The sequence below is a fragment of the Bos indicus x Bos taurus genome, chromosome 22 (assembly GCF_003369695.1).
Source record: "Bos indicus x Bos taurus breed Angus x Brahman F1 hybrid chromosome 22, Bos_hybrid_MaternalHap_v2.0, whole genome shotgun sequence".
Classification (NCBI taxonomy): domain Eukaryota; kingdom Metazoa; phylum Chordata; class Mammalia; order Artiodactyla; family Bovidae; genus Bos; species Bos indicus x Bos taurus.
This window is the reverse complement of record NC_040097.1, coordinates 8,290,738-8,308,628: the sequence shown is the minus strand read 5'-3', so window position 1 is coordinate 8,308,628 and position 17,891 is coordinate 8,290,738. Positions and strand designations below refer to the sequence as shown.

General features: G+C 37.7%; 1 protein-coding gene across 3 annotated transcripts in view; it reads left to right on the top strand.

Moving 5' to 3' along the window:
• Positions 1-17,891, top strand: part of SETD2 (SET domain containing 2, histone lysine methyltransferase) — an 83,601-nt gene that overhangs the window by 52,291 nt on the left and 13,419 nt on the right. For all 3 annotated transcript variants that reach the window (XM_027523846.1, XM_027523848.1, XM_027523847.1), the window contains exons 11-15: positions 782-901; positions 3,104-3,766; positions 14,088-14,136; positions 15,321-15,504; positions 17,201-17,870. In XM_027523846.1, coding sequence (XP_027379647.1) covers positions 782-901; positions 3,104-3,766; positions 14,088-14,136; positions 15,321-15,504; positions 17,201-17,870 — 1,686 coding nt within the window. The remainder of the gene's footprint in view (positions 1-781; positions 902-3,103; positions 3,767-14,087; positions 14,137-15,320; positions 15,505-17,200; positions 17,871-17,891) is intronic.

Sequence of the window (17,891 nt, the reverse complement as noted above, 5' to 3'; positions counted from 1 at the left end):
TGATTATTAGCATGCCCTTGTGTGTAATAGTTCTTAATAGAGGTCTTCCCTCCTCACTTGATTATTAGCATGCCAAGGCCATTTTTACCACATGATCTCAAAGCAAGGAATTTTAACAGGAATATGTTTATTCTTTTTTTTTTTTTTAATTTAAATTTATTTATTTAAATTGGAGGCTAATTACTTTACAATATTGTATTGGTTTTGCCATACATCAACATAAATCTGCCACGGGTGTACACGTGTTCCCCATCCTGAACCCCCGCCTCCCCACCTTCCTCCCCGTACCATCCCTCTGGGTCATCCCAGTGCACCAGCCCCAAGCATCCTGTATCCTGCATCGAACATGGACTGGCAATTAGTTTCTTATATGATATTATACATGTTTCAGTGCCATTGTCCCAAATCATCCCACCCTCTCCCTCTCCCACAGAGTCCAAAAGATTGTTCTATACATCTGTGTCCATAAATTTTTTTATAGTTTTAGCTTTTCCAGTAAAAATGGTGAATGTAGTTTTTTTCTTAATCCCTCAGAATTGAACTTTAGTAAAGTCCAGGTTGACATTTTAGGTATCAAAAGAGATTATAATCTTACTCTAAAGCATTTATTAATTGCACAATTCTAATTGAATTAATCAAAACAATTTCTAGATTTCTTTTTGAATATAAACAAACTTTTCAGTCCTCTCTATGGGCCCTTTTTAATGCTGTCTCTGGTGTTATTTGTCTCCTTCCTCCAATCCCCAATACCCTGCATCCTGCTTCCCATCCCGCATGGAAGAACACACACTCACAGTCTTGTCTGAAGTCCTTTCTGGAACGTCACGGGCTGTCTTTGCTGTGGATCTGGATGGCAGAACTAGGTGATGGCCGGGAAAGTAACCAGAAGCTTCAGGAAGAGGTCAGTTCACATTCAACCTGCTTGTTTCTTTATTTTTTTTTTTTTTTTTTTGTTGTCAGTGACACCAGTGTCCCTAAATCCAATGGATATATACATAAAACTAATTTTTAAAATAATTTAGATTTACCCATGTTTATCATTTATTTAATCATTCTTCATGTTTCAGACATTCCTTCCCAGATTACTTTTTTTTGGTATACATTAAAACTGAGACTTCCCTAGTGACTCAGTGGTAAAGAACCCACCTGCCAAAGAAGGAAATACAGGTTTGATCCCTGGGTTGGGAAGAACCCCCCAGAGGAAGGCATGGCAACCTGGTCCAGTATTCTTGCCTGGAAAATCCCATGGACAGAGGAGTCTAGTCTCCTCCATGAGGTCACAAAAGGGTTGGATGTGACTTAGTGACTAAACAACAACATGTAAAAGTATGGATACTTTTTCTCCATTTTTGAAAACTTCTCCCACGTTGTCTTGCTCTTGCACACTCCCTGGTCTGAATCCTACTTCTTTTATTTTCCTTTCCTTTTCAGTGTACTTTGCAATCTTCTCTTCCGTTATCTGCCAGCAGTGACTTCACCAAGTTCTTTGGTTTGGCCTCCGGCTGCTTGTTTCTTTAAACTACTAAATTTATTATTTAGGTTGAGGGCATTCTGATAATATCAGTGATAATGAATTTGTTGTTGTTTAGTTCCTAAGTCATGTCCAACTCTTTGAGACTCTATGAACTGTAGCCCTCCAGGCTCCTCTTGTCCATAGGATTTCCCAGGCAAGAACTTTGGAATGGGTTGCAATTTCCTTCTCCAGGGATCTTCCCGACCCTGGGATCGAACCCACCTGTGTCTCCTACATTACAGGTGAATTCTTTACCACTGAACCACGTGGGAAGCCAGGTGGATAATGAATTTAGCTGTGTAATTATCACCCATATTAAATAATTGCATAAATTTTATCATCTCGGTGTCATTTCTGTAACTGTAACTTTACACACACCTTCCTTGAAGTAAGTTTGCCCAGTGGTTTTCCCTATGGTGTCTTTTAAAGTTTAGTACTGCATAGTTGGGAATTGCAAGAGCAAGATATAATAACATTGTTACATGAAAGACCCAGTGTGTTGCTAAAACCATAGTTTTTAAAAGTTAGGAAGCTATATGGAAGTTGAATTCTGAGGTTCTAAAAAATTAGTAAAGAGCTGAATTTTGATGACAAGAGTAAGAACATTTTGAGGAGTAATCAAGTGTTTTTAAAGATCTAAATAATGTTCATTGATAGCATCATTAGACTTGTTATATTTATACCTTTACACACAATATTTTCTAACTTGGTTTAAATGTAGTTCTTTTTAATCATAAATTCTAATATCCCAAAGTCATTTAATAATATGCTTTTAAAAGCGTAAATATGAGAGTGGTGAATTGAGTGATTGCCTTGCTTCCATCCTTCTCTCAAGAGATTCAGCAATAAATAGGAATTAGGGAAGCCTTGGGGTTTCTATAAAACTACAGTGGGGAAACACTTTGGAAAGAATTCTTGAATTTCAGAGAGTGGGGATGGATGATTATCTTGGAATGAAGAGAGAATCTCTTTGCTCTACAGCTGTTTGTCAAAGACTAAGGAAGTTAAGTAATATCTGTGTTTTTGTGTGTATATAAGACATTTAAATGTATATTTTTTGTTGCATAGTTTCCAAGCATTTATCACAGTCACTTGGGAAATTTTTTAGAAAAACATACTTAAGATGAGGTCCAGTAGTGTTGATATTTTTTTTTAAAAATCCATTTGGGTTTGAGAACTACTGGTGGAGAATATTAATCAAATTAGTCCTAGTAATAGGTGAGCAGTCACCTGCTCCATCCACATTATATTTTTGCTGGTCAGTGTTACTAAAACACTTTTTCGGGACTTTGCTGGCAGTTTGGTATTTAAGACTTTGTGCTTCCACTGTAGGGGGTGCAGGTTTCATCCCTGGTTGGAGAACTAAGATCTCATATGCCTTATGGTGCAGCAGAAAAATATTAAAAAATAAAACACCTTTCCTTCCATACTAGAAGAAAGTAATATTATGACATGTAAATCTGTCTGTGATTATAAGACCTAGATCTTGATTTAATAAGACAGCAAAAACCACTGTTTCTACAGAGTTGATCTGAGTCTCATGAAAAGTCAGCTGTACAAAGTGATTTTTTTTGTATTGTGTTTAATTAGATTATAAAGACTCTGGAACATTTACCTATTCCTACTAAAAATATGTTGGAGGAAAGCAAAGTACTTCCTATTATTCAACGTTGGTCTCAAACCAAGACTGCTATCCCTCAGCTGAGTGAAGGAGACGGGTATTCTAGTGAAAATACATCACGTGCTCACACACCACTCAACACACCTGATCCTTCCACCAAGCTGAGCGCAGAAGCTGACACAGACACCCCCAAGAAACTCATGTTTCGCAGACTTAAAATTATAAGTGAAAATAGCATGGACAGTGCGATCTCTGATGCCACCAGCGAGCTAGAAGGCAAGGATGGGAAAGAGGACCTGGACCAGTTAGAGAATGTCCCCATCGAAGAAGAGGAAGAGCCTCAGCCGCAGCACCTACTCGTGCAACAGCTGCCCGAGCCTAAAGTTGACAGCGACGTTGCTGCGGAGGCCAGCAGGCTCCCCACGTCCGAACTGGAGGCTGACGCTGAACTAGAACACAAAGAGAGCAGTGGCGCGAAACTTGACGAACCTATTGCTGAGGAAACACCATCCCAAGATGAAGAGGAGGGTGTATCTGATGTGGAGAGTGAGAGAAGTCAGGACCCGCCAGACAAAACAGTAGATATAAGTGATTTGGCCACCAAGCTCCTGGACAGTTGGAAAGACCTAAAGGTAAGAGAACATTTCTGTTCATTTTAATCTGAATTACCCAGGTTTAGAGTTCCATAAACTTTCAGTTGAATTACCTACTTTTCTAGCTGTGTGTACTTTTGAAAAATGGAATGCTCTCTGTCAGCCAATTATAAGTATTTCTATAAATAACGTCTTTTAAACTTTGACCAGAAATACCAGCCAAACCAATACACAGATATCCCCTTTTTCCTTGCTTGCAAAAGTATATCATGATAGTAAACTTAGTCATTCAAGTGGTCTTCACATTAAAAACAAAAGTCCTTTGAGTAACAAACATGAGTCTACATTTGAAGAGTCTATGTAAGAAAAAAAATGAATGTTGAAAATAGTTTGGAATTAATTTCTTGGATTAACTAGAAATTAGTTAAAATTAATTGGAAAGCCAGGGTACTCTAGCAAGTTCTGATCAAAAATGACTGAACATAAATTATCTATTCCAGTAAAACAACTTTATATGGAGCTAATTCATATCAATTTTATTACTGTTTCTGAACTAGGCCTAGTTTTAAAAGCCTGTTTCTTTGGCCAAAAGAAAAAAAACAGAGTTCTGGAACCGTTTCATCTAATACGTATATAATCGTTTGTTCAAGTATGTAGCGTGATGTGCAGGGTTTTCTTTGCAGAGAACCCAGTCTGGGTCTTGAATAAAACACAGAAGTGAATAACAGGATAAGCCTAGGAGAGGTGTGGTAAATTTTGATTGTAAGTGATTTGGATCTGGGATCCAGGTCTTGTGGACTCGTGGGAATAGGTTGCTACCCAGCCACTTTTTCTGTTCCTCCTGTCTTCTACCAGCGGTGAACAGCCAGATAAACCAGGAGTCCTCTCAGTTCCCAATTTTATGACTACAAAACTCACTCGTTATATCCTACCATTGGGCCTGTAGGGAACTGTCCTTACACTGAGCAGAATGAGTAGTCGGTTGTTTGTGCACTGTGCCTGTGTTTGCATTTGTAATTTACTGTGTTGAGACCCTTCTTTAAGGATGGTGTGGTTTCAGCTCTCATTTACCCATTTGAGCTCTTACTCATGCTACTCTATTTGATCACTTACAGCTCAGCATAAACTCAGCCTTCTTAAGCCTTTTGAAATCTGACCTTTTATAAATACAAAAGGAAAGATTCAAAGTTAAATCTGTTTTTGATACAGCATGTGAACACAGGGACTGGAATTGCAGTTAATCGAAAGAGTTCCTGGGACAGTCATATGTGTGAACCTTTATTTAAGGCCTGCTTTGTTGAGGGCAAAGGAGTCCCTGGAAGAAGTCCCTCCTGTGTTTGGAGACTACTGTTAGAGCCTGTGTGAAGACTGACTCAGTAAGGGGGGTGGAAATGGAGACAGGCACGCAGGTGAAGACAGGAAGGCCCTGGCAGACACAGCTTGTGAGAGCGGGCTTGCAGACCTGGTAGTTCACTTTTGCCTGAGAAGGCGCTGATTGACGTAATTTTTTTAAAAAAAGACACAATCATCTTAATTTCTTAAAAACCTGTCTCTTCTTAAAATCTAGAATAAGTATTTTGTTTCTTTATATGGTAGTTTTTTAAATTATAATCGTAATGATATAAATTATTCTCTGGGATATCTTTAACTCAGATATGACTGGTATTTTAAACTCATTCTCCAGACATACATTTTTTTGAGTCCTACCAAATTATTTCTTCCCCTGCTTATTATCGTCCCATCTTAAAGATCAGTGTGGTTACACAGTACTATCTGGAATGATTCTCTTGACTTGAGATTTAAAATTTTACTTGTACCTAAAGCATATCCTTCTTCACCTTCATACTTTGGATTTATCCCAGTTCTTAGCATCAAGGAAGTCATTAAATAAAATCTTCCTTCTTCAAACTTTATAATTTGCTCTGGAATCATTACCCATCTAGAATTGCAGTACTGAGAAATGTTTTTGCTTGACTGAACTGTGATGTTGTGGTATGCATTGGTACTGGAGTTCTTAATTCATCTGTCATTCTGATTAACATTTACCATGGTTCTAATTTCAAAACTGATTGTAGTTGTCCTTAAAATATATATACTTTAGCTAGGGACCCATAATTTGAACATGTTTTAGAGAAACACCTTGCCTTGATGTGATTTGTATATATCCATCCTATTCCCGGCATTGAGAGAGTTAACTACTTCTGTCTGACTTCCACCTATGTGTTCAAGTAAACGTTGGCAGAAAAGAAAATGTTATTCAACCAACCTTTTTTAAGCACCTGTTTGCAAGCACGTGTTAGTTGCTGGTGTTAATTCCAAGATTACACTAAAAAGCCTTGCTCTAAGACTGTGGTTATGTTAGCCAGTCGAAGCTTCCTTGACCTTCCTGGGCCACTGTAACATTGCTGGACGTGTGTTCCACTTGGCCTGTCTACGTACTGGATGGAGTGAAGAACTCAAAGAGGTTGCCTCAGGTTTCTTAGCCCTTTAGCTGTGAAGGCAGACAGTAGGGACCACCAGGGAATGAAAGAGGGTGGGAGGGAAGGGAGTGGAGCTTCGGGAATGACTCTTTGTCCTCGCAGGCCTAATGATGACCCCCCTTGTAACCTGAACCTTTCCATCCAGCTTCTCAGGGCAGCACGGAGCTTGTTAACATCACCAGCTGACCATGTGTCTCCTTTTCTCAACTCCATTTCCAACTTCGTGCTGAAGAAACACAAGAACCTAGCGTGCATTCTGTGAAGAAACAGGAAGATGGTTGGGAAGTTGGATGATGCATGAAAAATAAAATAGGTGAAAAGAGGACAGAGGTGGTTAACTCACTGGCGCCGGCGTTATTTTGGTGCGTCCATTGCCGACAATGGATGTCGTTCTGGGAAAATCCCGACTCCTGGCGAGAAAGGATTAAGTGAGCTACTTTTTCTATACCTCTATACACAGGACCACTGCCTTGGTTCCACAAGGCTTACACATTTTTGACTCCTAAAGTAGACCTCAACAAGAAACATCACTTAAGCACATTGCTACACATAAGCATGTATTCATTTTCACATGCAGATCAACTGGGCAACGTTTTCAGCAGGGGTATGTGCATATATTTCTGTTTATAAAAGGAATTCTTGTACATCACCCCTCGTGCTGAAAATATACCCTACGCTTCACAGGGCAAAACAGCTGGTTATAAGTGATGATTAATTATAATTTGACTGGAAAATCTTCATTCATTTGGATCATGGGAAGAAGAGGTAAGGTTCCTGTGCATTTGGCGGTATCAGTTGCAGTTAAACAGCTGAGAGACTGCGATGGCTAGTGATTCCAGAGCCTCTTTTATGAACACTTAGATCACAGGATGTGTGTCTCTTTATGGTGAAATTTGAGTAGTTAGTTACCTCGATTAGATGATTTAAGGAACATTTTGTATATGTGATAAGGTGGACTTTTCTTGAAGACCATCCTTATTATCTTCTTTATCTCAAGACATTATCTTTATTTATTTATCTTTTAAGTTTTGGTTTTCTGGCCAAGAGGCATGTGGTGTCTTAGTTCCCCAACCAGGGATCGAGCCTACACCCTCTGCATTGGAAGGCGAAGTCTTAACCCCTGGACTGCCAAAGAAGTCCTTCAAAACATCTTTAATTAAACATTATTTTCCTAGAAAGTTAAGCATCGAACTCTCTACAGAAGTTTTAAATAATATAGAGTTACCTAACTGGAAAGTTTTGAGCTTGAGGGAATTCCCTGGCAGTCCAGTGATTAGGACTCCGTACTTTCACTACTGAGGGTCCTGGTTTGAACCCCAGTCGAGGAACTAAGATTCCACTAGCCTTGCGGCCAAAAAAAGGTTTTGTCACTGCTTGGAATTTTGGTTCCTAACTAATTTTACATGTGAAGTCTACTGTGCAACATTTCAAAATGAATGATGTGCCCTGATTTTCTATAAATTTCAGAATCCTTAGTAAAGATTATTCTGTATCCATAAGGATCAATATTAGTTATCCTTTTCATTAAAATTCAGAATTGCCCCCGAAGAGCACTATTTTGGATACCACTGTGTTGAATTTTTGTAATAAATATCTGACTTGATAAAAGACAAGCACAGTTTAAAACTTATTAGTAGTCTGGGTTTTTTTATTATCAGATAATTTATCTAAGTTATGGGCTGGCTCAATCTGCCACACTGCTGTTTTTTGTAAATGAAGTTTTAGGGAGAGCAAAGCCAAATTCATTTATTTACATACTGTCTGTGGCTGCTTTTGCACTGCACTGGTAGGGTTAAGTAGTTAGTTGCACCAGACTGGATGGCCAACAGAGCCTAAAATATTTACTGTGTTGTTCTTCACAGAAAAAGTTTGCCAACACCTGATCTAAGTGACACAGAATCTGGCTGCTCTAAACATTCCGATTTTGAATGAAGTCATTTTGACAGTTTATTCTTTTACGTGAGCTCTTAATTCTGTTTCCCTAAAGACTTAATGATCATGTTTCCATAGCCTGTGAAGTTACTTTTTTTAAAAAAAGCCTTGACTCTGTTTAGGATAAGTTACTTTGAGTGATTTGGATGTAGGACTTATCTGAAGAAGATTATATACGGTATGGAATCTCTGGGCTAGAAGATACCTGTAATGAATGTTGTTTTTCCCTGAGGACCGTGATCAAGTTAGTCAGAAACTTAAGAAGTTTTTCAAGTACAGATAAGTTGGTATAATCCACTTTATATATAACCATAATGAGACTATATAAATTTTCCTTCTTAATGTTCTTTTAATTCTGATGTAATTTCAGATTTATAGGAAAACTGAAGGAATACTATTCTTTATGTATTCTTCATGTAATACACATTCCAGTGACAAATGTAGTTAAAAACAGTAAAACATTCCTCTAAACCTTTCATTCAGATTCCCCAATGTTAGCATTTTACCAAATTTACCTCATTATTTTCTCTTTTTTTTTAACTTTTAAAGAGTAAGTTAACAGATCTGACGCCCACTGTGCCTAGATATTTTTAAATGTTTATTTCCCAAATACAAGGATATTCTTCTGTATAACTTCAGTGTTACAAAATCAGCAAATTGCGGTGACACAATACTATTAATCTTTTAAAAAGGCCTCATTCACATTTTGCCAGTTGTGCACATGCTGTTCTCTATAGAAAAAAAAAGTTGTGATTCAGAATGTAACCTGAGATCAAGTATTACATTTTTATCTCTTTAGTATCCTTTAATCTGAAATAGTTCCTCAATCTTTGTCTTTTACAATTTTCACATTTTTGAATACTTTAAAATTTTTCTAGAATACCCCTCAATTTGGTTTTGTCTGGAGTTGTGCTTGGTTCATTTATCTCATTACTGGCATTGTCAACTTTGATCGCTTGGTTATGGTGGTGTCTCCTAGGTTTCTATTTTCCCCTGTATAAAAAAAAGTGTCATATAGGAGCACCTTTAGAAATTACAAATACTTTGTTTTTTGTGAAATTTATCCGCCCATTGATTTGGCCTGAATCTTGTGCAACTATGATTTTTAACAAATGGTGATTTTCTAATCCAGCCTTCCTTTTTCTGTATTTCTGTACAGTGGTAGCAGATTTACCAGGTTTCTGAAATTACTTGCTTAGATGCCTGTTTCTCCTCACAGGACCATGAGATCTTCAATGGCAGAGACTGTTCTTTAATCTTATAAGAGTTACTTTTATCTTGGTGTCTTTGTAATAATAGTTGTAATAATGTTACCACTTAAGAATAGTGAATGATACTCTATGCCCCTCCAGTCTGTGCTACATTCAGTCTCCAGAGTTATCCTTTTGGAAATATACCTGTATTCATGTCAAAGTTGTACTGAAAACTTTTAAATGGTTCCTTATTACGTTGTTAAAGTTAAGTCCATTTTTCTTAACAAAGCTTGCATACTATGGCATAATCTGGTCCTTATTTATTTATACATTCGCACTGCAAGCGTTTCTGATCTTCCAGTGGGATGATACTACTAATGTTCCATGCACATACACACACACACTCTCTGACTCATTTCTGAGAAGACTTTTATTTAGATGTCTCTTCTCACTTAAGTTTCCTCCTTTGCCCTGAAAGTCATTCCTTTCCTCGAAGATAGAGTATTATGCCTTTCCTTTATGCTCTCATAACATCCTTTCCAGTCACAGCAGATAACCATTTCGTAATTGCACATTGTGCGGAGGCAGGGACTGGGTCTGCCGTGGCCACTCGAGTCTGCCCAGAGCACTGAGAGAGTATAGTGTGTAGTTTGGCACTTCAGAAATATTTGAATGATGAAGGTCCTTTTTCCGTGGTACCACACTGCTGCTTGAATCCATAGTATGTATATTTTATTTGATGGGTGGTCAGAAACTAGAATGAGTGTCATGTAATCTTTACAGCCCTGTAAAGTAAGTGGTGGTGTTTTTATCAACTATAAAATGGAAAGAAACATGCCTATGAAGTTGTAATTTAACTTTAAGCAACGTAGTAGAAAATTAATTCAGGGGGTACTCTTTCTGCCCCCTTCTGATGCCTATGTCAGAAGCTTTCTCTATCTCCTTTATACTTTAATAAAACTTAAAAAAAAAAAAAATTAATTCAGGTCTTCTGATTTAAATCCTACATTCTTTCCACTCCTTTTTCTGATCCAAAAATAGTGATTGCTATAGCCTTCCTGGACAACCCATGTTATGTACCTTTGCTGAATACTTTTCAGACTTCCTTCAATCCCAAAGTGTTAGTCACTCAGTTGTGTCCCAACTCCTTGCGACCCCATGGACTCCTCTGTCCATGGAATTCTTCAGGCAGGAATACTGGAGTGGGTAGCCATTCCTTTCTCAGGGGATCTTCCTGACCCAGGGATTGAACCCAAGTCTCCTGCATTGCAGGTGGATTCTTTACCATCTGAGCCACCAGGGAAGCCGTTCTTAAATCATAGAAATGACCATTTTAGTGTTTTGTTCAAGTATCTTTTCTCCCTTAATGCTGCAAAGATCAAACTATGATCCATGATTGAATTTAAAGGAATTTTTCTTCCCTTTCCCTTTCTTTTTTCTCTCCCCTTTTCTCCCTCCCTTTAAAAATGTGCAAAGCCATTCTTAGCTGGGGTTGAAGGGATACTTAAAGAACCAGACTGCAGGTCAGACCTTGGGGTGAAGTTAGTAAAAATAATACTGAAGAAGTTGGAAAAGAAATACACAAGGATACTAGTATACGAGAAGCATTTTCAGAGAAAATAATGAAAAGATTATTTTATTGTTTCATTTCATTATTTCACATAATGAAAAGATTCTCATGTACATCTTGGGTAAGTGTGTTGCATCATGTTATCAGTTAATTGTTTGGAAAAAGTATAACAAAAACGTCACCAATTGACTCATCTTTTCGGGGGAAGAGTTGTTGAAGTTTTCTCTCAACATAATGATTTCGGAATTACAAATAAATGTTAGTGAGCTGGTTAATTTGCAGATACAGAATCTCTGGATAAAGAGGATAGATAGAATTATGAAATATGTGGCTTTTTGTGTCTGAGTGCTCTTACCTAGCATAGTGTTTTCAGACTTTATCCACGTTGTAGCATGTATCAGTAGTTAATTCCATTTTATGGCTGAATAATACTCCATTGTATGGATGCAGTTTTCTACCTATCTTAAAATGAGCCAGAATGAGATTGGGGGGAGAAGGCAGCGATAAACCCAGATGCAGACTTGCTAAGTCATCATCTTTTGGTTGCCTATTTGATTTGTTGTTCAGTTGCTCAGTTGTGTCCAGCTCTTTATGACCCCATGGACTGCAGCACTCCAGACTTCCCTGTCCTTCACCATCTCCTGGAGTTTGCTCAAACTCATGTCCATTGAGTTGGTGATGCCATCCAACTGTTTCATCCTCTGCCGTTCCCTTCTCCTGCCTTCAGTCTTGCCCAGCTTCATTTGATGTTCTTTGCCTTTTTAATCAGAAGTATTTTATATTTCTTTAATCCTGAAAGAAATCACCTTGATTATTTCTCAAAATAGTTCCTTCTCTCCTAGAATTCCTTTTACCTGGAGTTGGCACTTTAACTTCTAGCCTCCATATCTCATAACTTTGCTTTCACATTTTCTTTTTTTGTGCCCTTCCATCAGTAAAAATGGCACCTGGCTCAGAGTCTTTCTCTTTTTTATTCTTAGTCTTGCCATCATTTAGGAAGAAAGATTTGTTTGATGCATACTACACAATTCTGTCTGTACTTGCTAACAGGGAAAAATAGTCTTAGTTGTAAAAAAAAAAAAAAAAAATCTGTTATTACAGAATATATAATCTGATATCTATATAATAAAAGGTAAAATTTAATTATACTCTCATTGTAAAGTATTTTGTTCTCAAAGTCTTGTTGAGCTAAAGAACAGTCTCATCAGTGCTAAATTTTTATACTTTCCAGAAAAAGTAATCTTACAAAGTTTTGTAATTTTGTTTTAATCCTTTTTCTACAGTCTATTCTGTGAGTTCATTTGAAATGTGTTTAAAAAAAAAAAAAAGAATGTGCTGGAGTGCTTTGCCAATAAATTTCCCATGTGTACTTTTTGAAACTATTGGAAGAAAATGACCTATCGGTAGTAGGTAACTTAGTCAAGGAAGAGGGATAGGTTGGAATGTGGTCTTCTCTAGGCAGATGCAGCCCAAGAGGAGGAAGAGCCTAGATGGCACTGAACTGAGGATATAAACATAGTTCTTTTGTCAGATTCTCCCTTATGAGGAAGAAATGAGTGAGGCCTGTTAAGAGAAGCCAGTAGTTCAGTGGTTGTTAATCTTCTCTGGACTTCAGAATCATCTGGGGAGCTTCTAAAAAATACAGATGCCTGGGACTCATTCCCAGAATTTTAGGTTCAGTTTGTTTGGGATAGTACATCTATAAGTTTCCTGGAGTGATCTAATCATGCTGCCAGAGTTGAGAATCGCAGCTCTAGTGGAAATCCTACGTAGGAAAGGCTAGGTGGATGGTGGATTTTTACTACATTTGTGCATAAATCCACAAAACGGCACTCCTTTCCAGAATATGCCACTTCGTCATATGGACAGATGTACTCTGGAGTCAAAGCAAAAGTGCTCTGAAAGCATCAGTTGCTAAACTTTTTAAGTAAGTTTTCTCATTTGTAAAATGGAGATAACAAACTATGGGAGTTGTTTTGAAACTCAAATAAGATTATGTGTTTGAAATGCTTGGCATGACACCTGGCACACAGGATAAGTGCACATTCAATAATGTCATCATCTTTATATTAGATAATTTGTCAGCATGCATGGAGTATTATTAAAGGGTTCTCTTAAAAATCTATATTCTTACAGATTGCCATGTATGTGTATAGTCCACTTTGGCATTTTTAATGGCAGCTGAATATTATATCTTGACCTTTCTTCAGTTGTGTGATATATGGGTTATTTCCATTTTCCACAGATGTTGTTAGAACCAAAAATCATGTAGAAAGATTTTCCTTGGAGTACAGTTCCTTAAAAAAATGGGATTACCAGGTCACCTTGTATGTGGTCAGTATTTCAAAAAGACTCGAAAGCAAGGGTTTTATCTGATGTACTGTTGAGAATGTGTGGGTGTGCTGTTGCCCACTCAGCCAGGCGACTGGATAAGGAAGAATGTGTCTAAGAGCTGCTTGATGGACTTAAAACAGAGAGAGATTTTCAGGAAACAGGTTCATTTCTAGGCTCTAGGTTCATACAGCAAGAAAAGTTACCTCAAGACTTAGTTTATATTTCTCAAGAAGAATCTTGGTAGAATATTAGATGGTATTTGAAGAGCCACAATGATCCAAAACTTTTCTTTTTAAAAATAACAGCAGGAGTGTAAGAGTAAATTACATTTAGCCATTAGCTACATTGATTCTGTATTTGTAGGAAAATATACTGAAAAGCAGGAATTATCTTTACACATATAATTTTTCTGAGATGTGAAGCTGTTATTCCTAACCTTTTCTTTCTATAAGTAGTGATGGCAAGTGAGATGTTCCAGTTGTTCATATGAATACTCTCAGTAGAAAGAAACTATAGATGACTTCATTTTATATGCAGACAGTTTATGGAAATTAAGATTTTTCAGGAGGTGTATTTCTGCCAGAAATAATGCCCTAGTTACTTAATCTGCTCCTTGGCTAATGAGGTCATGCAAGCCTGGTAGATGTTTAAAAATAAATATGTATTTGTGTTATATATATTTTTAAGGGACCAGGATCTATTCTTATTTAAAGCCAAATATAAGTAAATTTTTGAAGAATAATTAAATACCAGACTATTCCTCCCCATTTCTTTTTTGCCAGTGTGAAATCAAAGCAATTATCGCTTCCACTCATCACTAATAACCCTTCTTTTGGTTTGTGTTTTTGCAGGAGGTATATCGAATTCCGAAGAAAAGTCAAACTGAAAAGGAGAGCACGAGTAGGTATTCAGAGATATTTTGTGCATGAAAAAGGTGAAGTGAAAGTGTTAGTCGCTCAGTCATGTCTGACTTTGCAACCCCAAGGACTGTAGCCTGCCAGGCTCCTCTGTGCATGGAATTTTCCAGGCAAGAGTACTGGAGTGGTTTGCCATTCCCTTCTCCAGGGATCTTCCTGACCCAGGGACTGAACCCGGGTCTCCTGCATTGAAGGCAGATTCTTTACCATCAGAACCACAAAGGAAGCCCATTGATTTCCTGTGTTACCCCTCAGTGTCAAGCAATTAAAAAGCTTAGAGCTGTTAACATTCAGAAGAATTGTGAAATACTTTGGGAAATACGTAGTCTAGCTTTTTCCTCATTTTAAAATATGAGGAAATCAGCTTCTATATGTAAGATGATTTCTTTGCTTCACATATTCAAAGGTACAGAGTCAAAATATATACTACTGCTATGATTCCTTTTCTTATTTTACACATATATAGTGAAGAAATAGCCACATTTTAAGGAAATTAACACAAGGGAAAGGAACCTAGATTTGAAGGGGGAAATAGTCATTGGGCAGATCAAAGTGAGAGCAGATACTAATGCTTCTGAGTAGTACTTTAGAGCAGGTTTTGGAGCAGTGGCAGTGGAAGAGGGTGAGAACCATTCTAGAGACTGAGTGAAGGTTAGCTTCCATCTTTGAGGAGCAAGCTGGCATTTGTTTTTTTGAGATGTAGCTCTTTGGCTTTGATAACTTTCTTAGTTACTGCCAATTTTTTTTTTTTAGTAAGAGACTTTTCTATTGAGGTGGTCATGCTTTAGCCTACCAGGCTGTTCTACAAATTGTAAATATGCAGCATTATAAGGGCAGTGGAAGGCTTTTGCATTTTGAATCGAAAAGCCTTATTAAAGGTATCAGGAACATCGTGCATGTATGTGTTCCACAGAACTTATTAGAAATGATGAAAGCTTGAACTGAGACTTTGGTGGAAAAAGGTAGAAAAGGGCATTCTTGGAAGAGTCTTTTAGGGAGTAAAGCACACAAGCATACAAGACCTTGTGTTTCATCCAACTTCAGGACTGGGTATGTGAAGGAGAGTCCATTGATCCATTTGTTGGATAGAAATTTTATTATACAGTTATACACTATCATGTGGAGAAAAGTCTTCAAGTAAATTTTTTTAAAACCCTTTTCCCTTAGTAACCGAACGAGGAAGGGATGCTGTAGGCTTCAGAGATCAAACAGTTGCCCCAAAGACTCCTAACAGGTCGAGAGAGAGAGACCCAGACAAACAAACTCAAATTAAAGAGAAAAGGAAACGAAGGGGCTCCCTCTCACCACCTTCTTCTGCCTATGAGCGGGGAACCAAAAGGCCAGATGACAGGTAAGTGGCTTCTGTGAGTTATTCTCTGTCTCGAGCAAGTCATTTTTTGAGAGCCCAAGCAACACACTTCTGATTGGGGGCAACATGGGCTTTTATAATAAAAGTATTCATGGATATTGAGATAGTGTCTTTTGACAGTAATAATATTGTAAAGACTAATAGATTTTTGTTACTTGAATGGCTTCGACTTCATAACATTTAAGTGCTATTTGAGGAGCCAAAGATTTGTTCTTTAAAGGGTTGTATCGGTTGATGGGAGATAACCTTTCAAAGATAATAGTAATTCTTCTAAACAAAAGTCAGAACTTTTGTTTCTAGTGACTCTTGTGCCATACTTGTTCAAAATGGTTGATCCCTGTGGCAGAGGCTGTCTTTGTCCTGCTGGTAGAAAAACAGGCCCCATGATCACCTCCTGGGAACTAGAAAACATTTGTTCACAAGTTCTTTTTAAATTAAATATACTTTAAAAAAAATTGAGATGCAGTAGTTATGTAATGGAGTTGTCAATTTTTTTATTATGTGTTCATTAAATTTTGTCTTTTTAAGTTCTAGGGGTTCTTTTTCTATATTCTAAATATTCTGCAAGTATATTTCCCTAGTTTATGACTTATGTTTTGATTCTTTCTGTGTATTTAAATATTCAGGATGTATTAATTATGATGTTATTGAATATATCATAGTATTGTATGTTTCTTTTATAGTCAACGTTTACAATATTTTAAGAAATTCTTCCCTACTTTTAAGGTGATTCTGTGTGTGTGTACTTTTTTTTTAAATGAGATTTAAGTTCTTAATCCATTGGGAATTAATTTTTGTATATATTTTACTGTAGGGACCTGGTCTCATTTTTTTCTAAGTGAATACCCAGTTGCCCCATTATCATTTACTTCTGAAAGTTCCTCTTTTTCCCAATGATCTGCAGTACCGCCTCTCTCCCAACAGGTCTTCACATATGGGAGGATCTGTGACGAGGCTCCTATGCCTGTCTTATATTTAAGTCTTGATAGCAAGTAGGACAGATCCTTACTTGATCTTCTGGGATGTTCCTGTCTTTTTCTCACATTTATTCTTCCTTAGAATCTGCTTTGAGTATTTGCATATTCTCTGTCTCGTTAGGTATTCTTTAATATTTTTGTAAAGTTTTTTGTTAATGTTTTTAATTGTTTATAGTTTTCTTTAGGAAAACTTAAAAAATACACATCTTTTGGTGTATTTATTTCTGAGAAACATACCTTTTGTTACATATTCAGTTTGGTTTTAGTGTTCAGATATGCAGTTGACCATTGCATATGTTGATCGTATGTTTGTTAAGCATATGAAATTCTTACTAATTTAAATAGTGTAGATTTTTTTTGCCCATTATGCCCCACCCTCTCCTTTTCTGTCCTTGTCAACAGTCTGTCATACGAATTTGTTTTGGTTTTCCTTTCTAATTCTTACGCCTTGTTCGTGTGACTGTGCTAGTAATACCTTCAATGCAAATCATAGAATGAAAGCATTTTTTATCTTGGTAATTGATTTCTACTCATATTTATCATGGGGTGTTTTTTTTTTTTGTATGATATTTAGCCAGTGCCAAATTGGAGTTGGTGTGGTTAATGGTTTAGCGTTGAGTGACATAACATTTACTAGTGCTTTGGTTATGTCTCTGATTTAGGGAAATACTTCTTGTGGTGCTTTATTGTTTTCTTTCTAGATATGATACACCAACTTCTAAAAAGAAAGTACGAATTAAAGATCGAAATAAACTTTCTACAGAGGAGCGTCGGAAGTTGTTTGAGCAAGAGGTCGCTCAGCGGGAGGCTCAGAAACAACAGCAGCAGATGCAGAACCTGGGAATGACGTCTCCACTGCCCTATGACTCTCTTGGCTACAGTGCCCCTCATCACCCCTTTGCCGGCTACCCACCAGGTTATCCCATGCAGGCCTATGTGGATCCCAGCAATCCGAATGCTGGAAAGGTGCTCCTCCCCACACCCAGCATGGACCCTGTGTGTTCTCCTGCTGCTTATGATCACTCTCAGCCCTTGGTGGGACATTCTACAGAACCCCTTGCTGCCCCTCCACCTGTGCCAGTGGTGCCACATGTGGCAGCCCCTGTGGAAGTTTCCAGTTCACAGTATGTGGCCCAGAGTGACGGTGTGGTACACCAAGACTCCAATGTCACTGTCTTGCCAGTGCCAGCCCCAGGCCCAGTCCAAGGACAGAATTACAGTGTTTGGGATTCAAACCAACAATCCGTGAGCGTACAGCAGCAGTACTCTCCTGCACAGTCTCAAGCAACCATATATTACCAAGGACAGGCTTGTCCAACTGTCTATGGTGTGACATCACCCTATTCACAGACAACTCCACCAATTGTGCAGGTAACTAATTTTGGAAACCCT